Source organism: Pan paniscus, chromosome 13 (genome assembly GCF_029289425.2).
Source record: "Pan paniscus chromosome 13, NHGRI_mPanPan1-v2.0_pri, whole genome shotgun sequence".
Classification (NCBI taxonomy): domain Eukaryota; kingdom Metazoa; phylum Chordata; class Mammalia; order Primates; family Hominidae; genus Pan; species Pan paniscus.
Window position 1 is genome coordinate 21,896,215 of NC_073262.2, and position 20,342 is coordinate 21,916,556.

A 20,342-nucleotide genomic window follows, 5' to 3' on the forward strand; every position below is an offset into this window, starting at 1 on the left:
TATATTAAACATTTTCTAGTAATATGACTGGCTAAGTGTAAGCATAAAATTACCATCAGAAATCAAATAACGTAGTTGATAAGTAGGCTCTTTGGAGGAGTGTGAAATGATGTAATTGTTTGTTGATGTTCCAAGTACGATCCACAGACTGTTGCCAGTCTGTAAACTGTAGTTGGTCCATGAAGAGATACATGCAGAAATTAAGTGTAAGATTTAGCTACTTTTATAGCAGTCTGACATAAAGCACGTTAGTGTGTTTTGCAAAAGCATCAGTAGCCGACAGATTGGAAACTTAAACAACAAAACATAACTGGTCCTTTTCCACATGTAGTTTGAAAGACACTGTTACACACAATCTCAGCCCTTATCTCTACAATAATTAGGTCTTTCAGATAAGTGGTTTAAGAAACATATAAATATGAGAGAAACATGTAGATGTGGGCTAATAAAATTTTTACTGAGAAGATGGATGTAAGCTAGACTTTGGTTTGGTTTGGCTTGATTTGGCAGGGAGATATGATCAGAGATATGAGAACATTTTTAACACAGAATTGTGGGCACACAAAACATATCATAAAAATGGCCTGGCTAGAGTAGAAGAATTTTACCAGTTAGGGAGGAGAGATTATATGGGAATAGTTGTATAAAGGCCTTGGATCCCAAGCTAAACAGCTAAGACATTTTCATACAGACAGTAATAGGGAGGCATTCATGCTACAAAAGAGTACAAGGTACTTTTTTCGATGCCTACGAGGTACTTTTTTCTATGCCTAAGAATCCAATAAATAGCTCTACTCTCTGTTACTTGGGTTCTAGTGAACAATTTATTTATTAGATTTATAGTACAGTATTAATAAGTGATATGAAGAAAAGCAAAATAAGGTATTTTAAATTAAGGTGGTCAAAGTGTATTTTTCTAGACATTGGAATTAATAACATTTGTGTCCCTGAAGGCTATAATACTTGTTCTCTCATTTTATCTTACCCAACTCTAGGAATGCCTTGGGAACTGCCCCTTCAGTCTAGATATCTATAATTTAAAACTTGAGTTCCTACATATTTCTGAATATGTTATTTTTTAAACTTGTTTTTCTACTAACATTGTATCTTGATTGGCTTCTCTGTTTATTGGGTTTGGTATATCTCTCTAATGGTATTAGCTTTCCACAAATACTTGATGATTTTTGGTTATGTACTGTCTTTTGTATTTGTGATTTCTGGTTCACTTGGTTGCGAATGCTGTTTCTCTTTACTGTAGCCTGCCTTATGTGATGGTTAAGGTGGGAAGGAATACAAAGCCAGCTACAATGTGCCTATAGTTTGCCTCTTTCAGTTTGGGGTTCTCCATTCATTCCTTCTAAAGATTACCCTTAATTCTAAATTTTTGGACCTACTGTCCACAATTGCTGTTTTAGACAGGCTTCACACTTTCATTTCCTATAGTTGAATCCAGTTGGAGTGGGATTATGGGACTGTTCGGAGTTAATTACCACAGCTGCTCCCTACCTGATTATCCTGACAGTAATTTGCAGGCCTCTCTTAATTATTTTATCTATGGTAACTGAACTCGTACCTGAAAATTTCATTTCTGTTTTTTACCTCCACATAGAGCAGTCTCTTTCCTACATAGTTTGGGCTGTGGTTTTATGAATTTTTTTTTCCTCTCAGTAAATCTATTCTTACCACTTTATATCTTTAAGGATTCCTCAAAATGTCTGGTCCATTGATAACATATGTTCATATGTTATAGATTGTTTTTAAGTATTATAGATTCTTTTGCTTTATGTATATCTTCCCTAATGTATATCTTCTCTAATGTTTTATGAGGTTGGGAGCAGATAGGCTAATAGGAGTATATATTTACCCTGGCATCATTTAGGCTCAGTCTTAACATCTTGATCCAAACTTCTAATTGATGTCCTTTAAAACATGCTTTTTAATACTCTGATAATAGTGTACTAAAATAATGTTGATTATTGCTAGTCAAAGGCAGCCATGCAAATTAATATACACTGTTGCATTTGACCATTTATGTATTACCTTACCTAACAGATCAATAAGATTTTATTTCATTAGAAGTTATTGATACTATAAAGTATTTGTTCTAGGAAGACAATGATAAAATCTAGTTTATATTTTATTAATAAGTTCTGTCTTCTGATTAAATGAATGGCAGGTGGTAAAAGTGTGCCTCCTGTATTAGGTTACTTGTAGAATCTTTTAAATAAAGAAGCAAAATGGTTTCAAGGTAAATTAGCATCTAAGAAATGTATTTTTATTCTACCCATTCTCCATTAGTGTAGGTTAGCTATTCAAATTGGGTCATTTAGTTTGAAAAGTCTCGCTCATTCTTCAAGGCACAATTCAAATGTTCTTCTCCGGGGTCTTCTAAACTCTCTAAGAATTGTTCTCTATTGTATACTCTCATGATGTTTCTAATGTATTATATTAGTTATAGGACGTCTCATTATGTTGTAAATATTGCTTTATTGGGTTCCTTTTCACCAAACTCTGAATTCCTCCATGTTTTATTCATGTTTGTGATGTTAGCATCACAGTTACTTAGTAAATGGATTGTAATACTTTTAGGAATGGTAAAATGAATACTAAGGAAAAGGTCTCTGATTTCTGAATTCTTGGTTCCTATTCCAAAGAGTCAGTTCTAGTCATAAATTGTGGGAAATCCTGAGATCCATTTTGCTTTAAAGAATTTTAATAAGACATTTCAGTTTGGTTTAAAATTTGTTCTTTATTTTTATTTGGTAATAATTACCATTTGGGTTTCTAATTAGTATTCGGTTCTTTGCAACCTTTGAAAATGCAATGTTTAGTTTTAAAAAAAGAATCCTATTTTTAAAATATATCTCTAACAAAGCCCATTAATTTAGATTTATCATGTTTTTATTCATTTTTTTTGAAGGATCAGAGTAACAATGAAATTATGATTGGAGTGATGTCAGGAGGAATTCTGATTTATAAGAACAGGGTACGAATGAATACCTTTCCATGGTAAGAACATCTATTGATACTTTTATGTTTACCACTGTATTACTAAATATAATAATTTATATTAAAGGCAGTGGCTGTTGAACTATTTTAATGTTGTCATTTTACTTGTGAGATAAACTTTATACTTTATCCCACTTAGTTAGCACCTACCAGAAGACACCAAAATAGTTTATTTCAAAATTACTTTTTAAAAATTATTACTTATGAATTTTTCTTTTATGGAATTTTTGAAAGATGATCAGAGCTTTCCAGTCTTTTTAGCAGAGATTTGCCCCCAGGGCAAACTGTTTTACCAACATCTAACCAATATGGGTTTTATCAGAGTTTAACCAAAGTAGGAGAATGGAAATACCCAGTTTAGACCCCTCCTGCTTTCTTGTCTCACCTAAGGAGGGGTTGACCTGAGAAGCACCGAAGATCGCAGCCAAGAGGCACAGACCACTAAACCACTAAGACCTAATTACAGGATGAAAGAATGATTCCTCCCTGTCCCACACCTTACTGCCACATCAACATGGCTCATAAATAATAGCAGGGAATCACAACTAAAATAACTGTAAGGCTCAGATTGTTTAGGAGTCCCTTAGGGAAACCCGAAGACAACAGGGATGTGAAAAACAAAGATAGAGAAAATTATAACCTCTGACACCTACGGTTTGTACACAAACATTAAACATAGCCTTATGCCTTGCCAGGTCTACATAAAACTTCACACCAAAGGCATATTTATTTCTTTCTTTTACCCAGTATATCATATCCAGCATTTAGCAAAAAATTACAAGACATGTCGAAAGGCAGTAAACACAATTTGAAGAAACAAAGCAAGGATGAGAACCAGACCCAGATATAGAAGAAATTTTGGAAGTATTATACCAGAAATTTAAAATAACTGTAATTAATATACTAAGGGAGAAGTATATGGAAAAAGTGTGTAACGTACAAGAACAGACGGAAATGTAAGCACAGAGATGGAAACCTTATGAGAAAGAATTAAACAGGAATGCTAGAAATAAAATGCATTGCAACAGAAATGAAGAATGCCTTTGGTCTTATCGGTAGATTATACACAAGAAAAAAATGAGTGAGCTTGAAGATATGTCAATAGAAACTTCAAAAACTGAAAAGTGATGGGAAAAAGGAATGAAAGAACAGTATTTAAGATATGTGATGGGAATAAAGAGAGAGAACAGAAGAAATAAATATCTGAAAAAATAGTGGCTGATAGTTTTCCAAAATTCATGACAGCCACCGAATCACAGATGCAGAAAGTTCAGAGAACACCTAGCAGGTTAAATAACCCAAAAATCCACACTTACACACTATCATAGTCATGCTGCAGATAATCAGAAAATCTTTTAAAAAGCAAAGCATAAAAAGCACATTTAACCTAGAGGAACAAGGTAAAAAATATGTTGTATTTCTCTTCAGAAACCATGTAAGCAAGAAGAAACTGGAGTGAAATATTTTGGTTAAAGTGTTGAAAGAAAAAACCCACCAACCTAGAAGTCTGTAGCAAAGTTATCCTTCAGAAGTGAAAGAGAAATAAAGACTTTCACACACACAAACAAAAATTGATGGAATTTGTTACCAGTAGACCTGCCTTGTGAGAAATGTTAAAAGAAGTTCTTCACAGAAAAGGAAAATAATATAAGACAGGAATCTGGATCTACAGAAAGAAAAGAAAGCAGAGAGGGGACTTCAAGATGGCTGACTAGAGTCATGGAGGCACTTGTGTCTTCCACAAAGAAGGACCAGATCAGCAAGTAGATAAACACATAATGAATAGGACATTTAAAAGAGAACAGAAGAATTCAACAAGGAAGTGACAGGGAACCTCTGAGACACAGAAGGAGAGGGAAGCAAAGTAGCCAGCCTAGTCAGGATCACCTGAGAGCCAGGAGGAATTGCCCATTGCAAGGAAAAGGTAAGCAAGAGATCCTCAATAGTTCACATTTGCACCAAAGATTACTGCAGTCCTTGAGGCCCTTGACCCTCATGGGCCGTGAGACTAGCATAGGGAGCTGCCTGAAGTCCACACCATGGCATTGTTTCAGAGAGGGAGTTTGCACTCCCTCTACACACCCCCTAAGACCCAGGCAGTTGCAACACAATGCCATTTTGAGAGCTCAGCCCCCATCAGAATACATCCTGCAGTGAGGCCCAGTAGCTACTGCATTTCCCCACTGACAACCCTCCATGTCCACACAGAGGGCTGCAAAGTTGCAAGACTTAACTGCACCCAGGATGCAGCTAGGTCCTCGAGACTGTATCTCGTGCAGTGTCCTTCACCCTGGGGAATGGGCAGTGCAGTGTGCCAGGGAGGCTGTACCTGTCATAAAGGGAGATGAAGCATGTGCTCACCACAGCCTCAGAGTTGCCTGCACAGGGACATTACCATTGACAGCAACTCACATCCTCCAGCAGCAAGACCACTGTACAGCTGCATGTGCCTTTGGGGGGCTAAGTAAGGACTGGCCTATCTGAGCACACCTTCCAGGGACATTTATATGCCCTGTCCACCGTCACCAGTGATAACATCAAGGGCCTGAACAGAGGACCATCCCAGCTGCTGGCACCTGTATATGTTATTCATGAACCTAGAGATTGACCTACCCCACTTAGAACTGTGAGGGCCCTCACATGACATCCAAGGGCCTGACGATAGATGTGCCTCGCCCTCAGCTACCACCTCCAGACACTGTTGGAGTCCAGGCATTGGCTGGCCATACCTGCAGCTGCTGACACACACACACACACACACACACACACACACACACACACACACACACACACACACACACATATACCTTTCAGGGGCTCAATAATGGACCTACCTTTCCTGCCACTGGCACCTGTGGGCACTTCCCAGGGGCCCAGGGACTGGCTCGTCCACCCTGCCTCTACCACTATTGTCCCCCACATGCATAACTCAGGACCCCAAGGGATAGCCCACTGATACTACTGACACCATGCATACCACCTGGAGACCCAAGGACTGGCATGCCCAGCCTGCCGTCACCACAGCTGGTGCCCATGAACCAGCCTACCTGGCATTTCCATCCCCAATACAGCTTCACCACAACCTCTACACCCTAAGCCACTGAGGAACTCACAGACACCTCTGACACTGATTAGAGCCAAATAAATAATGTGAAGACTATGCTACTGCACCCATCCAGAATCAAAGCCAAAGCACCCTATCCAGCCAACACTATAGGTACCTCACAAGAAAAAGTTTGTTCCTATGACAGCCAATTCATAAAATTGGAAGAAGCACCTGTTACACCAGATGTGCAGATATCAACGTATAAGGACAGAAGAAATAGATGCCTGAAAAATAAAATAATGGGCCGGGCGCGGTGGCTCACGCCTGTAATCCCAGCACTTTGGGAGGCCGAGGCGGGCGGATCACGAGGTCAGGAGATCGAGACCATCCTGGCTAACACGGTGCAACCCCGTCTCTACTAAAAATACAAAAAATTAGCCGGGCGTGATAGCGGGCGCCTGTAGTCCCAGCTACTCGGGAGGCTGAGGCAGGAGAATGGCGTGAACCCGGGAGGCGGAGCTTGCAGTGAGCCGAGATCGCGCCACTGCACTCCAGCCTGGGCGACAGAGCGAGACTCCGTCTCAAAAAAAAAATAAATAAATAAATAAAATAAAATAAAATAAAATAATGATATTAAAGAAATGCAATGATATATAAGACAGCTTGACAATACAGAGATATCAAGAAAACCATTCGTAATGTGAATGAGAAATTCAACTGAGAGATATTTTTTTAAAAAGCCAACAAATTTTGGAACTGAGTTCAGTGAATGAAATAAAAAATACAATAGAAAGCATCAACAATAGACTAGATTAAGCAGTAACAATAATTTCTGAACTTGAAGACAGGTCTTTGGAAATAACCTAGTAATTTTTTTAAAAGGCTAAAAAAGCCTGAATGACAAATGGAACACTGTAAAGCAGCCAAATATTTGAATTTTGAAAATTTCAGAAGAGTTGGGCAAAGGCATAAAAAAAACCTATTTAAGAAAATACTAGCTGAAAGCTTCCCAACTCTTGCAAGAAGTAGAGACATTAAGATACCAGAAGCTCGAAGAACCCCACAGACATTCAACCCGAAAAGGTCTCCTCCAAGGCACTTCGTAGTCAAATTGTTAAAAATCAAAGACAGAAGTCTAAAAAGAGCAAGAGGAAAGGATCAAGTCACACATAAGGGAATCTCCATCAGACCAACGGCAGATTCCTAATCAAAAATCTTACAGGCCAGGGGCGAATATGGTGGTATATTCAAAGTGCAGATAAACCAGTAAAAATGCTGACTGAGGATACATCACCCAAGCAAATCTACCCTTCAGAAATGAAGTAGAAATAAAGTCTTTCTGAGATAGGCAAAAACTGAGAGAATTCATCACCACTAGATGGATCTCACAAGAAATGCTTAAGGGAGTCCCTACATCTGGAAGTGAAAGGATACTATGAACTATCATGAAAACACACAAAAGTATAAAATTCCCTGACAGAGCAGATAAGATATATCTAGAGTAGATGAGAAAAAGAAAGGAGTCAAAGGTTATTACTACAAAAAAAAAAAAACACCAAATAATCAAGGGAAACAATAAGAGGATGAAAGGAATAAAGGATGTACAAAACAATCAGAAAACAATTAGCAAAATAACAAGAATAGATCTTTACTTAACACTTAACAACACTGAATGTATATGGTTTAAATTCCCGTTAAAACTTAGACACTGGCTGAATGGATGTAAAAAAACAAGATCGAATTCTGTGCTACCTACAAGAAACTCAACTTCACCTGTAAAAAGCACAATAGACTAAATGTAAAGGGAAGGGAAAATTCCATGTAAATGGAAACCAAGAGCATACAGAAGCAGTTATTTTAGACAAAATATACTTTGTAAAAAGCCATAAAAAGAGTCAAGGTCAATATCAAATGATAAAGGGATCAATTCAGTGAAAGGATATAACAATTGTAAATATGTACCTAATACTGGAGCACCCAGATAAATGAAGTAAATATTGTTAAAGATAGAGAAACAGACTCCAATACAGTAGTAGTTGGGGACTTCAACACACCAGATTTACCACTGGACAGATCATCTAGACAGAAAACAAACATTGGACTTAATTTGCACGGTAGACCAAAGGAACCTAATAAACATTTAAACAACATTTTATCCAACAGCTGCAGAATATGCATTCTTCACCTCAGCACGTGAAACACTCTTCAGAAAAGACCGTATGTTAGGCCACAAAACAAGTCTCAAAAAAATTTTTAAATAGTAATTATATCCAGTATTTTCTCAGACCACAATGGAATAAAACTAGAAATCAATAACAAGGAACTTTGGAAACTGTACAAATACATGGAAATTAAACAACACTCTCCTGAAAGACTATTGGGTCAATGAAGAAATTAAAAAATTTATTGAAACAAAAACAGCAACATAACATACTAGAACCTATGAGATACAGCAATAGCGTTGCTAAGAGAGCTATTTATAGCAATAAATGCTTACATCAGAAAAGTAGAAAGAGCTCAAATAAACAGTTTAATGATGCATCTCAAGGAACTAGAAAAGCCAGAACAAACCAAGCCCCAAATTTAGTCGAAGAAAAAGCAATAAAGATCAGAGCAGAACTAAATCAAGTAGAGACTGTGAAAATAATACAAAGGATCAACAAGTTGAAATTTGTGTTTTTTGAAGTGATAAAAATCAACTAACAACAAAAAAAGAAAAAATTATCTAGGTGTGGTGGCACATGCCTGTAGTCCTGGGTACTCGGGAGACTGAGGCAGGAGGATCACTTGTGCTCAGGAGTTCATCCTGAGCGACAGTGTGAGACCTGTCTGAAAAAAAAGAAAAGACAGAAAAAAACTACCGGCCAGTATTCCTAATGAATATAGATGCAAAATTCCTCAACAGAATACTAGCAAAGCAAATTCAATAATATGTGAAAAAGAAACATTTTTCACGTATCTACACATGATCAAGTGGAGTTTATTTCCAGGATGCAAGGATAGTTTAACATACAAATATCAGTAAGTGAAATACTTTATTACATCAACAGATTGAAAACCAAAAACCATGCAGTCATCTCAGTAGACACATAAAAAGCATTTGATAAAATTCAACATCCCTTCATGATAAAAACTCTCAACAAATTAGGTATAGAAGAAACATATCTTGACACAGTCAAGGCCATAAGTGACAGTTCCACAGCTAACATCATACAGAACAGGTCAAAGCTGAAAGTTTTTCTTCTAAGAACTAAAAGAAGACAAGGATGCCCACGCTGACCACTCTTATTCTGGCTAGGACTGGAAGTCCTAGCCAGAGCAGTCAGGAAAGAGAATGAAATAAAGGCCATCCATATAGGAAAACAGGAAGTCAAATTGTTCCTCTTTGCAGAAAACCTGATCATAAAGAAAAGCCTGAAGACTCCACTGAAAGTCTCTTAGAACTATTAAGTGAATTCCGTTAAGTTGCAGGAAACAAAATTAATGTACAAACATCTGTTACGTTTCTGTACACCAATAATAGCTGGAAAAGAAATCAAGAACGCAATCTCATTTACAGTACCTACCAAATGTTACACTTAGGAATAAACCAAGGAGGTGAAAGATCTCTACAACAAAAACTACAAAACACTGATGGGAAAAAATTGAAGAGAACAGAAAAAAAGTAGAAAAACATCTCATACTCATGAATTAGAAAAATTAGTATTGTGAAAATGACCACACTACCCAAAGCATTCTACAGATTCAATGCAACATCTGTCAAAATATCAATGACATTCTTCACAGGCATAGAAAAAGCAGTTCCAAAATTCATATGGGTGGGGAGCCAAGTGGCTCACACCTGTAATCCTAGCGTTTTGTAATCCTCAAGAGGATTGCTTGAGGCCAGGCATTTAATACCAGCCTACACAACATAGCAAGACCTCGTCTCTATAAAAAATATTTTTAAAAATTAGCTGGGCATAATGGCATGTATTTGTAGTCCTAGCTACTCCGGAAGCTGAGGTGGGAGGATCACTTGAGCCCAGCACTTTAAGGTTACAGTGGGCTATGATCATACCACTGCACTTCAGCCTGGATGGCAGAGTGAGACCCTTTCTCTATTAAGAAAAAAAAAATATTGTATGGAACCCTAAAAGATCCTGAATAGCCAAAACAATACTGAGTCAAGAGAACAAAGATGGAAGACATCAAATTATCCTGTGAAGCTACAGTATTCACAACAGCATGGTACTGGTATTAAAATAGACACATAGACCCAACAGAACAGAATAGAGAACATAGAAATAAATCCACGTATTTACAGCCAACTGAATTTTGACAAAGGCACCTAGAACATAGAGTAGGGAACAGACACCCTTTTCCATAAATGGTACTGAGAAAACTGGGTATCTATTGCAGAAGAATGGAACCAGACCCTTATCTCAGTATATAAAAAATCAGGTCCAAATGGATTAGAGAGTTACACGTAAGACCTGAAACTATAAAACTGCTAAATGAACATAGAGGAAATGCTTCAGAATACTGATCTAGGCAAAGATTTTATGGGTAGGTCTTTAAAAGTACAGGCAACAAAAAGAAAAATAGTCAAATGGGACTATCAAACTAAAACGCTTTTACACAGCAAAGGAAACAATCGACAGAGTATAGAGACAACCTATAGAACTGGAGAAAATATTTGCAAATCATACATCCAACAAGGGCCTGGTATCCAGAATAACAAGGAACTGAACAGCAAAAGCCAGCCCAATAATTCATTTTTTAAAATTGACATTTCTCAGAAAAAAGACATGCAAATGGTCAAATTGAAGGTTTGTGGCAACCCTGCATCAGACAACTCTGTTGTTGCCATTTTTCTGCCAGCATGTGCTCACATTGTGTCTTTGTGTCATATTTTGGTAGTTCTCACAATAATTCAAAGTTTTTTATTATGTATGTTATGGTATCAGTGATTTTTGATCTTAGTATTATAATTGTTTTGGCATGCCACAAACCACACCCATATAAGACAGCTAACTTAAGTGATAGATATTGTATTATTTGTTCTTTCTGCCCCACTGACTGGCCGTTTCTTTCTCTCTTCCTCTCCTTGGAACTTCCTGTTCACTGAGACACAACAATATAGAAATTAGACCAATTAATAACCCTTCAGTGGTCTATAAGTGATCAAGTGCAAGGAAGAGTTGCACTTCTGTCACTTTCAATCAAAAATTAGAAATGATTAAGTTTAGTGAGGAAGGCATGTCAAAAGTCAAGATAGACCAACAGCTAGGCCTCTTGCACCAATTAGCCAAATTGTGAATGCAAAGGATAAATTTTTGAAGGAATTGAAAGTACTACTCCATTGAACACCCAAATGATACAAAAGTGAAACAGCCTTATTGTTGATATGGAGAGTATCTTAGTGGTGTGGATACATGAAACCAGCCACAGCATTCCCTTAAGCTTAATCCAGAACAAGGCCCTAACTCTCTTTAATTATATGAAGACTGAGAAGAGAGGTGAGAAAGCTGCAGAAGAAAAGTTTGAAGCTAGTGCAGATTGGTTCATGAGGCTTAAGAAAAGAGGCCATCTCCATACATAAAAGTTCAAAGTGAAGCAGCAGGTTATACAGAATATCTAGCTGTCTGGCTAAGTGATGAATGGCTACACTAAACAACAGGTTTTCAATGTAGATGAAACAGCCTTCTATTGGAAGAAGATGCCATCTAAGACTATCATAGATGAAGTTAATACCTGGCTTCAATGTTTCAAAGGACTGACTGACTCTCTTGTTGCGGAATAAAGTTGAAGCCAGTGCTCATTTACCATTCTGTAAATGCTAGGTCCTAAATCTACCTTACCTGTGTTCTAGAAATGGAACGTCAAAGCCTGGATGACCACACATCTGTTTACAGCATAGCTTACTGAATATTTTAAGTCCATTGTTAAGTCCTACTGCTTAGAAAAAGATTCCTTTCTGAATATTACTGCCCATTGACAATGAATGCACCTTGCCACCCATGAGCTCTGTTAGAGATGGCAAGGAAGTTCATGCTTGCTGTCACAATATGAATTCTGTAGCTGATAGATCAAGGAGTAATTTTGACTTTCAAATCTTTTTTAAGAAACATATTTTGTAAGGCTGTAGTGGCCATTGAGGATGATTTCTCTGATGGATCTGGGAAAAGTAAGTTGAAAACCTTTTGGAAAGGATTTACCATTCTAGATGCCATTGAGAACATTCATGATTCATGGTAGAAGGTCAAAGTAGCAACGTTAACCGGAATTTTGAAGAAATTGATTCCAACCCTCATAGATGACTTTGAGGGGGTTAAGACTTCAGTGGAGGAAGTAACTACAGGTGGGGTGGAAATAACAAGAGAACTATTATTAAAAGTGGAGTCTGAAGATGGGGTAGGGGATGAATTGCTGCAATCTCATGATAAAACTTGAATAGATGAGGATTTGCTTCTTATGGATGAGCAAAGAAAGTGATTTTTTGAGATGGAATCTACTATTGGTGAAGATGCTGTGAGCATTGTTTAAATGACAACAAAGAATATAGACTATTGCATGATAAAGCAGCAGCTGGGTGAAGAGGATTGACTGTTTTGAAAGAAGTTCTAGTGTAGGTAAATGCTATCAAATAGCATTTGGCAATGTGGCAAGACCCTCCACCAACAAAAAGATTACAACTCCTGAGGGCTCAGATGATCATTAGAATTTTTTATAAATTACTCTGATTTTTTATTATACAACTTGTTTTCATTATAGTATATCAAACTCTTAATAGACTACAGTATAGTGTAACCATAACTTTTATATCCACTGAGAAACCAAAAAATTGTGTGACTCACTTTATCACAGTATTCGCTTTATTGTGGTAGTCTGGAACTAAGCCCTCAGTATCTCTAAAGTTTGGCTGTACCAATATCCAGAATGAAAGGGGATAGCATTACAGACCCTACATACATTAAAAGCATAATAAAATCATATTGTGAGCAGATTTGAATGTTTGAATATTGATATGGTTTGGCTCTGTGTCCTGCCCCCTCCTCCACTAATCTCACCTTGACTTGTAATCTCCATAATCCCCAGGTGTCAAGGGTGGGACCAGGTGGAGGTAGTTGAATCATAGGGACAGTTTCCCCCATTGTGTTCTCATGATAATGAGTGAGTCTCATGATATCTGATGGTTTTATAATCATCTGGCATTTCCCCTGCTTGCACTTCTCCTTCCTGCTGCCTTGTGAATAAAGTACCTTGCTTGCCCTTTGCCTTCTGCTGTGACTGTAAATTTCCTGAGGTCTCCCCAGCCAGGCTGAACTGTGAGTCAATTAAACCTCTTTCCCCAATAAATTACCCAGTCTCGGGCATGTCTTTATTAGCAGTGTGAGAATGGACTAATACAAGTACCATTAATAAATTTCACAACGTAGATTAAATGTGCAAATTCCTTGAAAGACACAAATTAAAAAATGACCTGAGAAGAAAAGAAACTTGAATAGATCTGTATCTATTAAAGAAGTTGAAATTATAATTAGAAACCTTTTGAACATTAGAACTCCAGGCCCCTTGTTGTGAATTCTCTCGAACATTTAAAGTAGAAGTGAGGCCAATTTTACATAAGCTCTTTTAGACAATAAAGAAGGAACATGGTTTATGTGATTATTACCTTGATGTTAAAACCAGACTAAGACCTTACAAGGAAAGAAAACTGCAGTTACTCATGAACATAGATGCAAAAATACCTAATAAAAGTTTAGCAAATTCTATTCAGTAATATATAAAAATGACAATTCATCATGTTCAAATGAGGGTTATTTTAAGAATATAAGGTTGCTTTAACATCTGAAAGTCAGTCAGTATAATTAACCATACTGTTATAATAACATAGAAAAACCATTTGAGCATTTCAATAGATGCAGAAAAAGAATTTGACAAAATTGACCATTCATGATAAAAAAAAATAAAGACATAGCTAACTATAAATACAAGGCACTTTCCATTTTGATTAAGGGCATCTACAAAAAATCTGCTAATATTATACGAAATGGTGAAAGTCTCAATGCTTTTTATATAAGATGAGGAAAATATATGCTTCATCTCACTACTTCTCTTCAGCTTTGTACACCAGGTCCTTACTAGTGTTTTAAAAAAAGAAAAAGGAAAAAGGAATAAAAGGCAAACAAATGGGGAAGAAAAAAGTATAATGGCTTTCCTCGTAGATAAGAATATATATATAGATTGGCTGAAAATAAAGAGATAAAAAAGGTATACCATGCAAGTAGTAAGCATTAAGGAGACTAGAATGACTGTATTATTATAATATATACAATTGTCCAACCAGTCTAGAAAACTGTTCTGTAGTTTCTTAAAAAGTTAGAAATATGTCTACCATATGACCTAGCTGTTTCACTCCTACCTGGTATTTGACCACCAGAAATTAAAGCAAATGTTTGTACAAAGACTTGCACACATGTGTTCAAAGTGACTTTATTTGTAATAGCCGAAAACTAGAAACAACTTAAATATTCATCATGAAGTGATGGCTATTTCCATCCATGTTGTGGTATATCCATAGAATGGAATGCTCCTCAGCAAAGTGGAGAAAAGATTTAGTGAAAAACACAATGCAGATGAATCTCTAAATAATTAAGCGGAGTGACAAGACAGATGAAGAAAAATACATACTGTATGCTTCCATTTATATAAATTCTAGAAAATTCTATCTGTAGGGACAAAAAGTTGGTCAGTGGTTACGTAGGCGGGATGGGTTGCTGTGTTGGAGTTCTAGAGGAGGATCACTGTGTGGCAGAAGGAATCTTTTGGAAGTGATAGATACGTTCACTATCTTGACTGTGATGATGGTTTGATAAGTACACATGTATGTCACACTTACCAAAGTATATACTTTAAATATGTGCATTTTGCATGTCAGTTATACATAATAAAATGCTTAAAAGGGAAAATGAACAGATGCATTGGTGGTATAATGATGAGCCTAGCTGCTTTCCAAAACCATGTGAAAGTTAATCAGTAAAACAGTATAAAATAGTTATATGATTACATAATTGGCATTCCAGTAGAAACAGAAAACTTTGGACAAGTAGCAAAAAAAATTATGGTAGAGATAAATCCAAGTATGTTAATTATTATCAAAACCGTAAATATGTTGGATATTCATATTGAAAACATCAAACTGAATTTTTAAATCACTATTGATATAATCTATGTACCATAAATTTGCCTATTAAGGTATACAGTCTAGTGGTTTGTGGTATAGTTTCAGGGGCAGCACCACCATAATCTAATTTTGAATCGTTTATATTACCCCTAAAAGATAACCTTGTAATTATTAGGAGCCATTCCCTGTTCTTTTCTATGCTTTTTATTTGCCAGAAGTCTTAGGCAATCACTAATCACTATCATATATCTCTATAGATATGCCTATTCTATATATTCTATTAATATTGAATGAGATCATGTACTATGTGGTCTTTTGTGATTGATTTTTTTCATTCATTTTTGAGGTTCATCCACATTGTAGTATGTATCAGTTTTGCTTTCCCCTTTATTGCTGAATAATTTTCCATTTTATGGTTATACCACATTTTGATAACCAGTTCACCAGTTTTTTCCCCTTTTTGGCTGGTAAGAATTATGTTGCTCTGAACATTTGTACAGGTTTTTGTGTGGACATGTTTTCATTTTTCATGAGTGTATATATCTAGGAGTGGAATACCTGGGTTTGCTAAACTGTTTTCAAACATGGCTGCATCATTTTACGTTCCCACCAGCATTGCATGTGGGTTTAATTTCTCCAGATTCTCACCAGCATTTGTTATCTGCATTTTTATTATAACCATTCTAGTGAGTATAAAGTAGTATCTCATTGTAGTTTTTATTTGCATTCCCCTGCTGGCTAATGATAATGAGTGTCTTTTCAAGTACTTATTATTGTTTCATATATTTTGTATTATTCAAACTGGATTTTTAAAAATCAATCTGAGCCAGATGCAGTGGCACACACCTATAGTCCCAGCTACTCAGGAGGCTGAGGCAGGAGGATCACTTGAGCCTAGGAGTTTGAGGCCAGGCTGGGCAACATAGCGAAACCATGTCTGTAATAGGATACATTTTAAGATGGCAAAGGAGAACCTTAAACTGAAATGTAAAGTCATTGTAAAACCTCTGATGTCAAGTGAAAAATGCGTAGTATGTCTAATGATTTATTAACTACAGGAAGGGATTGTTCCAGTTAAAAAAAAATCAATCTTTATACTGCTTACAAGAGACATACCTAAAATGTTATACAAAACGACAGAAACATTGAAAAAGATAAACCAGGCATATAGAAGCCAAAAAAACGGTTATAGCTGTATTACTGCTATATAAAATAGATACTGTTTGAAAGATTTTTAATTTATACATTGGTATTTTTCTGAAAAAACTTTGTAGCAAATACAAGTCACACACAATACATTTATAAGAAAATAAAAGTTATACAAAATATATATTATGCCACAGAGAGCATTCAGTGAAAAGATTTTTATTCATTGATTGATACCTTCCTGGGAATTTTTGAAATTAAAGTGATTTGAAACTGGCCTAGATTTCCTTTCTCTTGATCATTTAGAAATGAACAGTGTTTTTTGTTGTTTAACTTCTGAAATATCAGTGTGTCTTCATAAGATTTTTTGAATTGAGGCACCTGGCTTTTTTCCATAAATACAGTCAATAGTTACTCAACTTTTTTGTTTTTTTGTTTTGTTTTGTTTTTTTGTTTTTTTGTTTTTGCTTCTAGAAATAATGCCCTCTCTCTATGACAGAATATTTTTCCCATGTTGTTATATCCCTGTCGAGTGAAAGCTCAGTATCCAAAAGTAAAATACAAAGTTTTCAAATCAGAAACCTAAACATGTCTCTTCTTCCCTATTCCAAACATGCCTGCTTGAAGTTGACTCATGCATTTGCCTCTTCAAGTGATTAAAGTGTAAGAAGTTTATTCTTTGAGAATGCTGATTGCTTCTTGGATAGATAGGGCCATAAGCCATAAAGATTAAGACTTAGAATTATCATGAAAATATTTACTTAGAAGACTGAGACAGGATCCTGAAGGACATTTTTCTCAATAAGAAAGATCAAATCTCTTTAGCCTTATTACCCTTATGTCTTAAAGTTTACAAAGACTGTGTTTACTGTGTTACTTATTTTATGGTTTGAATGAGACAAAATGACTTGGCTCATATTGATTGTACTAATAAGGCTTTGAGAACACTTATGGCATTATGTGGGTTGCGTTTAAGAAGAAGGGTGGTGTACAAAGGTAAATTTTTAAAATTTAATGCTTTTTAAAATTAAAAGTGTTTTTAGGGTTGTTGCATAAAGTAATGAAATCTTACATTTTTCCAAGGCTTGCTTATAGTTTTAGAGAATAAACAACTAAGTTAGTGATAGTTTTTGAAATTTTAATTTGTGACATCTGGTTTTAAGTATTTCTGTAGATACAAAATTTTCCTCAGTTGAACACAAATACTAATTATTTTTTCCATGAAGCACCAAAAACTTTCAATTCTTTATGTACTATGTGTATGTATATATGATAAAATGTTTAGGTATTACTAAATATACACTTAAAACATTTTTTCATAATTTGTTAATATTTTTATCATTATTCAATACTTTGAATAATTTATTGTCTTTTGTCCAGGTTGAAGATTGTAAAAATTTCTTTTAAGTGCAAACAGTTTTTTATTCAACTTAGAAAAGAATTGGTGAGTACGGATTTAATAATTATTGACATAAATGAAGCCTTTTAAGAAATACCCATTCATGACAGAACTTTTCTATTATTAGTACAAGTGAAAGTGCAATTAATACTGTGGATAACTGCCTGCTGAGGTAATGAATTCACTTGTTATAACAAAATGTACTTGTTTTTCCAGTGTGTATGTGGTTCTAATTTAAAGTTCTTCTAGATATTCCTCTTGCTGTTTCTCGAGCTTAGAAACTGATTTCTCACACATGATGTTCATTGAAAACCTCAGGGTCCATTTATGAAGGGCAGCAAATGAGCATTTCATATATCCCTTTTTCCCTACTAAATCTATAGTACTTACTTTCGTATATAAGTTAATTTTATTTTAGGGGAGCTGAGTGTTACAAGTTCATGAACTTATAACACATTGCCTCCCTTTGTTGGAGTGGTAATGGCTTTATATATTATAAATAACAAATTGAGTTGTCATGGAAAGTACAGTGTTGGAAATAATTTCATCTTGTTAATGATTTTGTCTGTTTCATTAAATCAAACTAACCTTATCCTTTGATGTACATTATTTCTTAGAAATCTGAGAAGTCTTGGCAAATTCATGCAGATTTCAAGATGGTTGTGTGTGTATGTGTGTAAAATGTATTTGAAACCATAAAAATGTCTTTGGGGCTGTCCTCAGTGGCTCAATCCTGTAATCCCAGCACTTTGAGAGGCTGAGGTGGGAGGATCCCTTGAGGCCAGGAGTTCCAGACCAGCCTTGGCCACATAGTGAGACACTGTCTCTACAAAAAAAAATGGAAAAAAAAAAATTGGCCAGGTGTGATGATGTGTGCCTCTAGTCCCAGCTACTCAGGAGGCTGAGGTGGGAGGCTCTCTGGAGCCCAGGAATTCAAGGCTGCAATGAGCTATCATCACACCATTGCACTCCAGCCTGGATGACATAGGGAGTCCCTGTCTCAAAAAAAAAAGGCCTTTGGGTACAGTGGTGGCTTCTGCCTGTTATCCCAGCTACTTGGAAGGCTGAGGTGGGTGGATAGGTTCAGCCCAGGAGTTCAAGGCTGCAATGAGCTGATTGTGCCACTGTACTCCAGCATGGGCAACAGAGCAGGACACCACTGCCTCTTGAAAAATAAAGAAAGTCTTTGAATCAGCTCTGTTGTACTGATCTACTACGTGATTATAAACTATGGTTTATTGTTTATGTTCATAAAATACAGAGGGATTTTTTTCAAGAGACTTTTTATTGAAATAAAACATAATACCAAAATTGTGCATATTTTAAGTACACAACTTGATGAAGTGAACATATCCATATGAGCACCTCCAAGATATGTAGTATATGTACCGCCTTCTAATATGTAGAACTTTACCAGCACCCCAGATGCTTGAAATGTTGCTGCTGGAGCTGATGCCCACTTCCAGTCATTAAGCCTCCTGGAAGGTAAACATTACTCTCATTTGTATGACCATGGATTAGTTTGCTTATATTTGAACTTTAAAAATTGAAATTATACAGTTGTTGTCTTTACTGTCTGCCTTCTTTCCCTTAATATTTTTTGTGAGATTCATCCATGTTGTTGCATATAACATTAGTTCGTTCCATTTATGTATGGTATTCCTCTGAATGACTATGCCATAAATTATTAATTCATTCTGCTGCTAGTGGACAGCTTTGCCATTTCCAGGTTGGGGATATTATGACTAATGCTGCTAATGGAAATTATTTTACATGTTTTAAAATTTAGGTGATTAAAATATAATATTGTTATCTGGAAACTAGAGGACAAATATTTTACTTTAAGTAATCATAGATGGCACTGTAGAAGTCAACTTTTCTAATTAGACTTAATATCCCATCATAATACTAGTGTTATTAATAATAGTTATAATATCCAACCTTTATTGAGAACTTACTATGTGCCTGGTAAAAGACCAGTCATTTTCATATCACTGAATCCTCACTCTCATTTTCTGAAGTAGTGTACCAGTTAAAAATGTATTTACCAGTAAGTGATAACAGCAACAATAGCTAACTGACAAATGATTAAAGACAGTATACAGGGATCCTTTTGTGGTTCATAAGCATGATGATTAGATTTTCATGCTATTGGGTGAGATATGCCTTCCTCAGACTTTGTTACAGCATAGGCACATTACAACCCGTCTGATAGGAGAAAGAAAGTAAAGATGGTATACAGGCCAGGCGCGGTGGCTCACGCCTGTAATCCCAGGACTGTGGGAGGCTGAGGTGGGTGGATTGCTTTAGGCCTGGAGTTCAAGACCAGCCTGGCCCACATGGCGAAACCCCATCTCTACTAAAATACAAAAAAATGGTTGTGGTGGCACACACCTGTATTTCCCGTTGCTTGGGAGGCTAAGGCACAAGAATCTCTTGAACCAGGAGGTGGAGGTTGCAGTGAGCCAATATCGCACCACTGTACTCCAGCCTGGACAACAGAGCGGGACTCTGTCTCAAAAGAAAAAAGAAAAAAAAGACAGTGTACAGGCATACTCTGCAAAAGGTGGCCT

General features: G+C 36.2%; 1 protein-coding gene and 1 non-coding gene across 11 annotated transcripts in view; both read left to right on the forward strand.

Moving 5' to 3' along the window:
* The window catches only part of PTPN4 (protein tyrosine phosphatase non-receptor type 4), a 247,054-nt gene that overhangs the window by 160,721 nt on the left and 65,991 nt on the right, over positions 1-20,342 (forward strand). For all 10 annotated transcript variants that reach the window (XM_055108445.2, XM_055108444.2, XM_055108446.2 and 7 more), the window contains 2 exons: positions 2,921-3,009; positions 17,751-17,814. In XM_055108445.2, coding sequence (XP_054964420.1) covers positions 2,921-3,009; positions 17,751-17,814 — 153 coding nt within the window. The remainder of the gene's footprint in view (positions 1-2,920; positions 3,010-17,750; positions 17,815-20,342) is intronic.
* On the forward strand, positions 19,877-19,983 carry LOC112439201 (small nucleolar RNA U13). The gene has a single exon (XR_003027498.1). It is a non-coding gene; the product is annotated as a small nucleolar RNA U13 (small nucleolar RNA).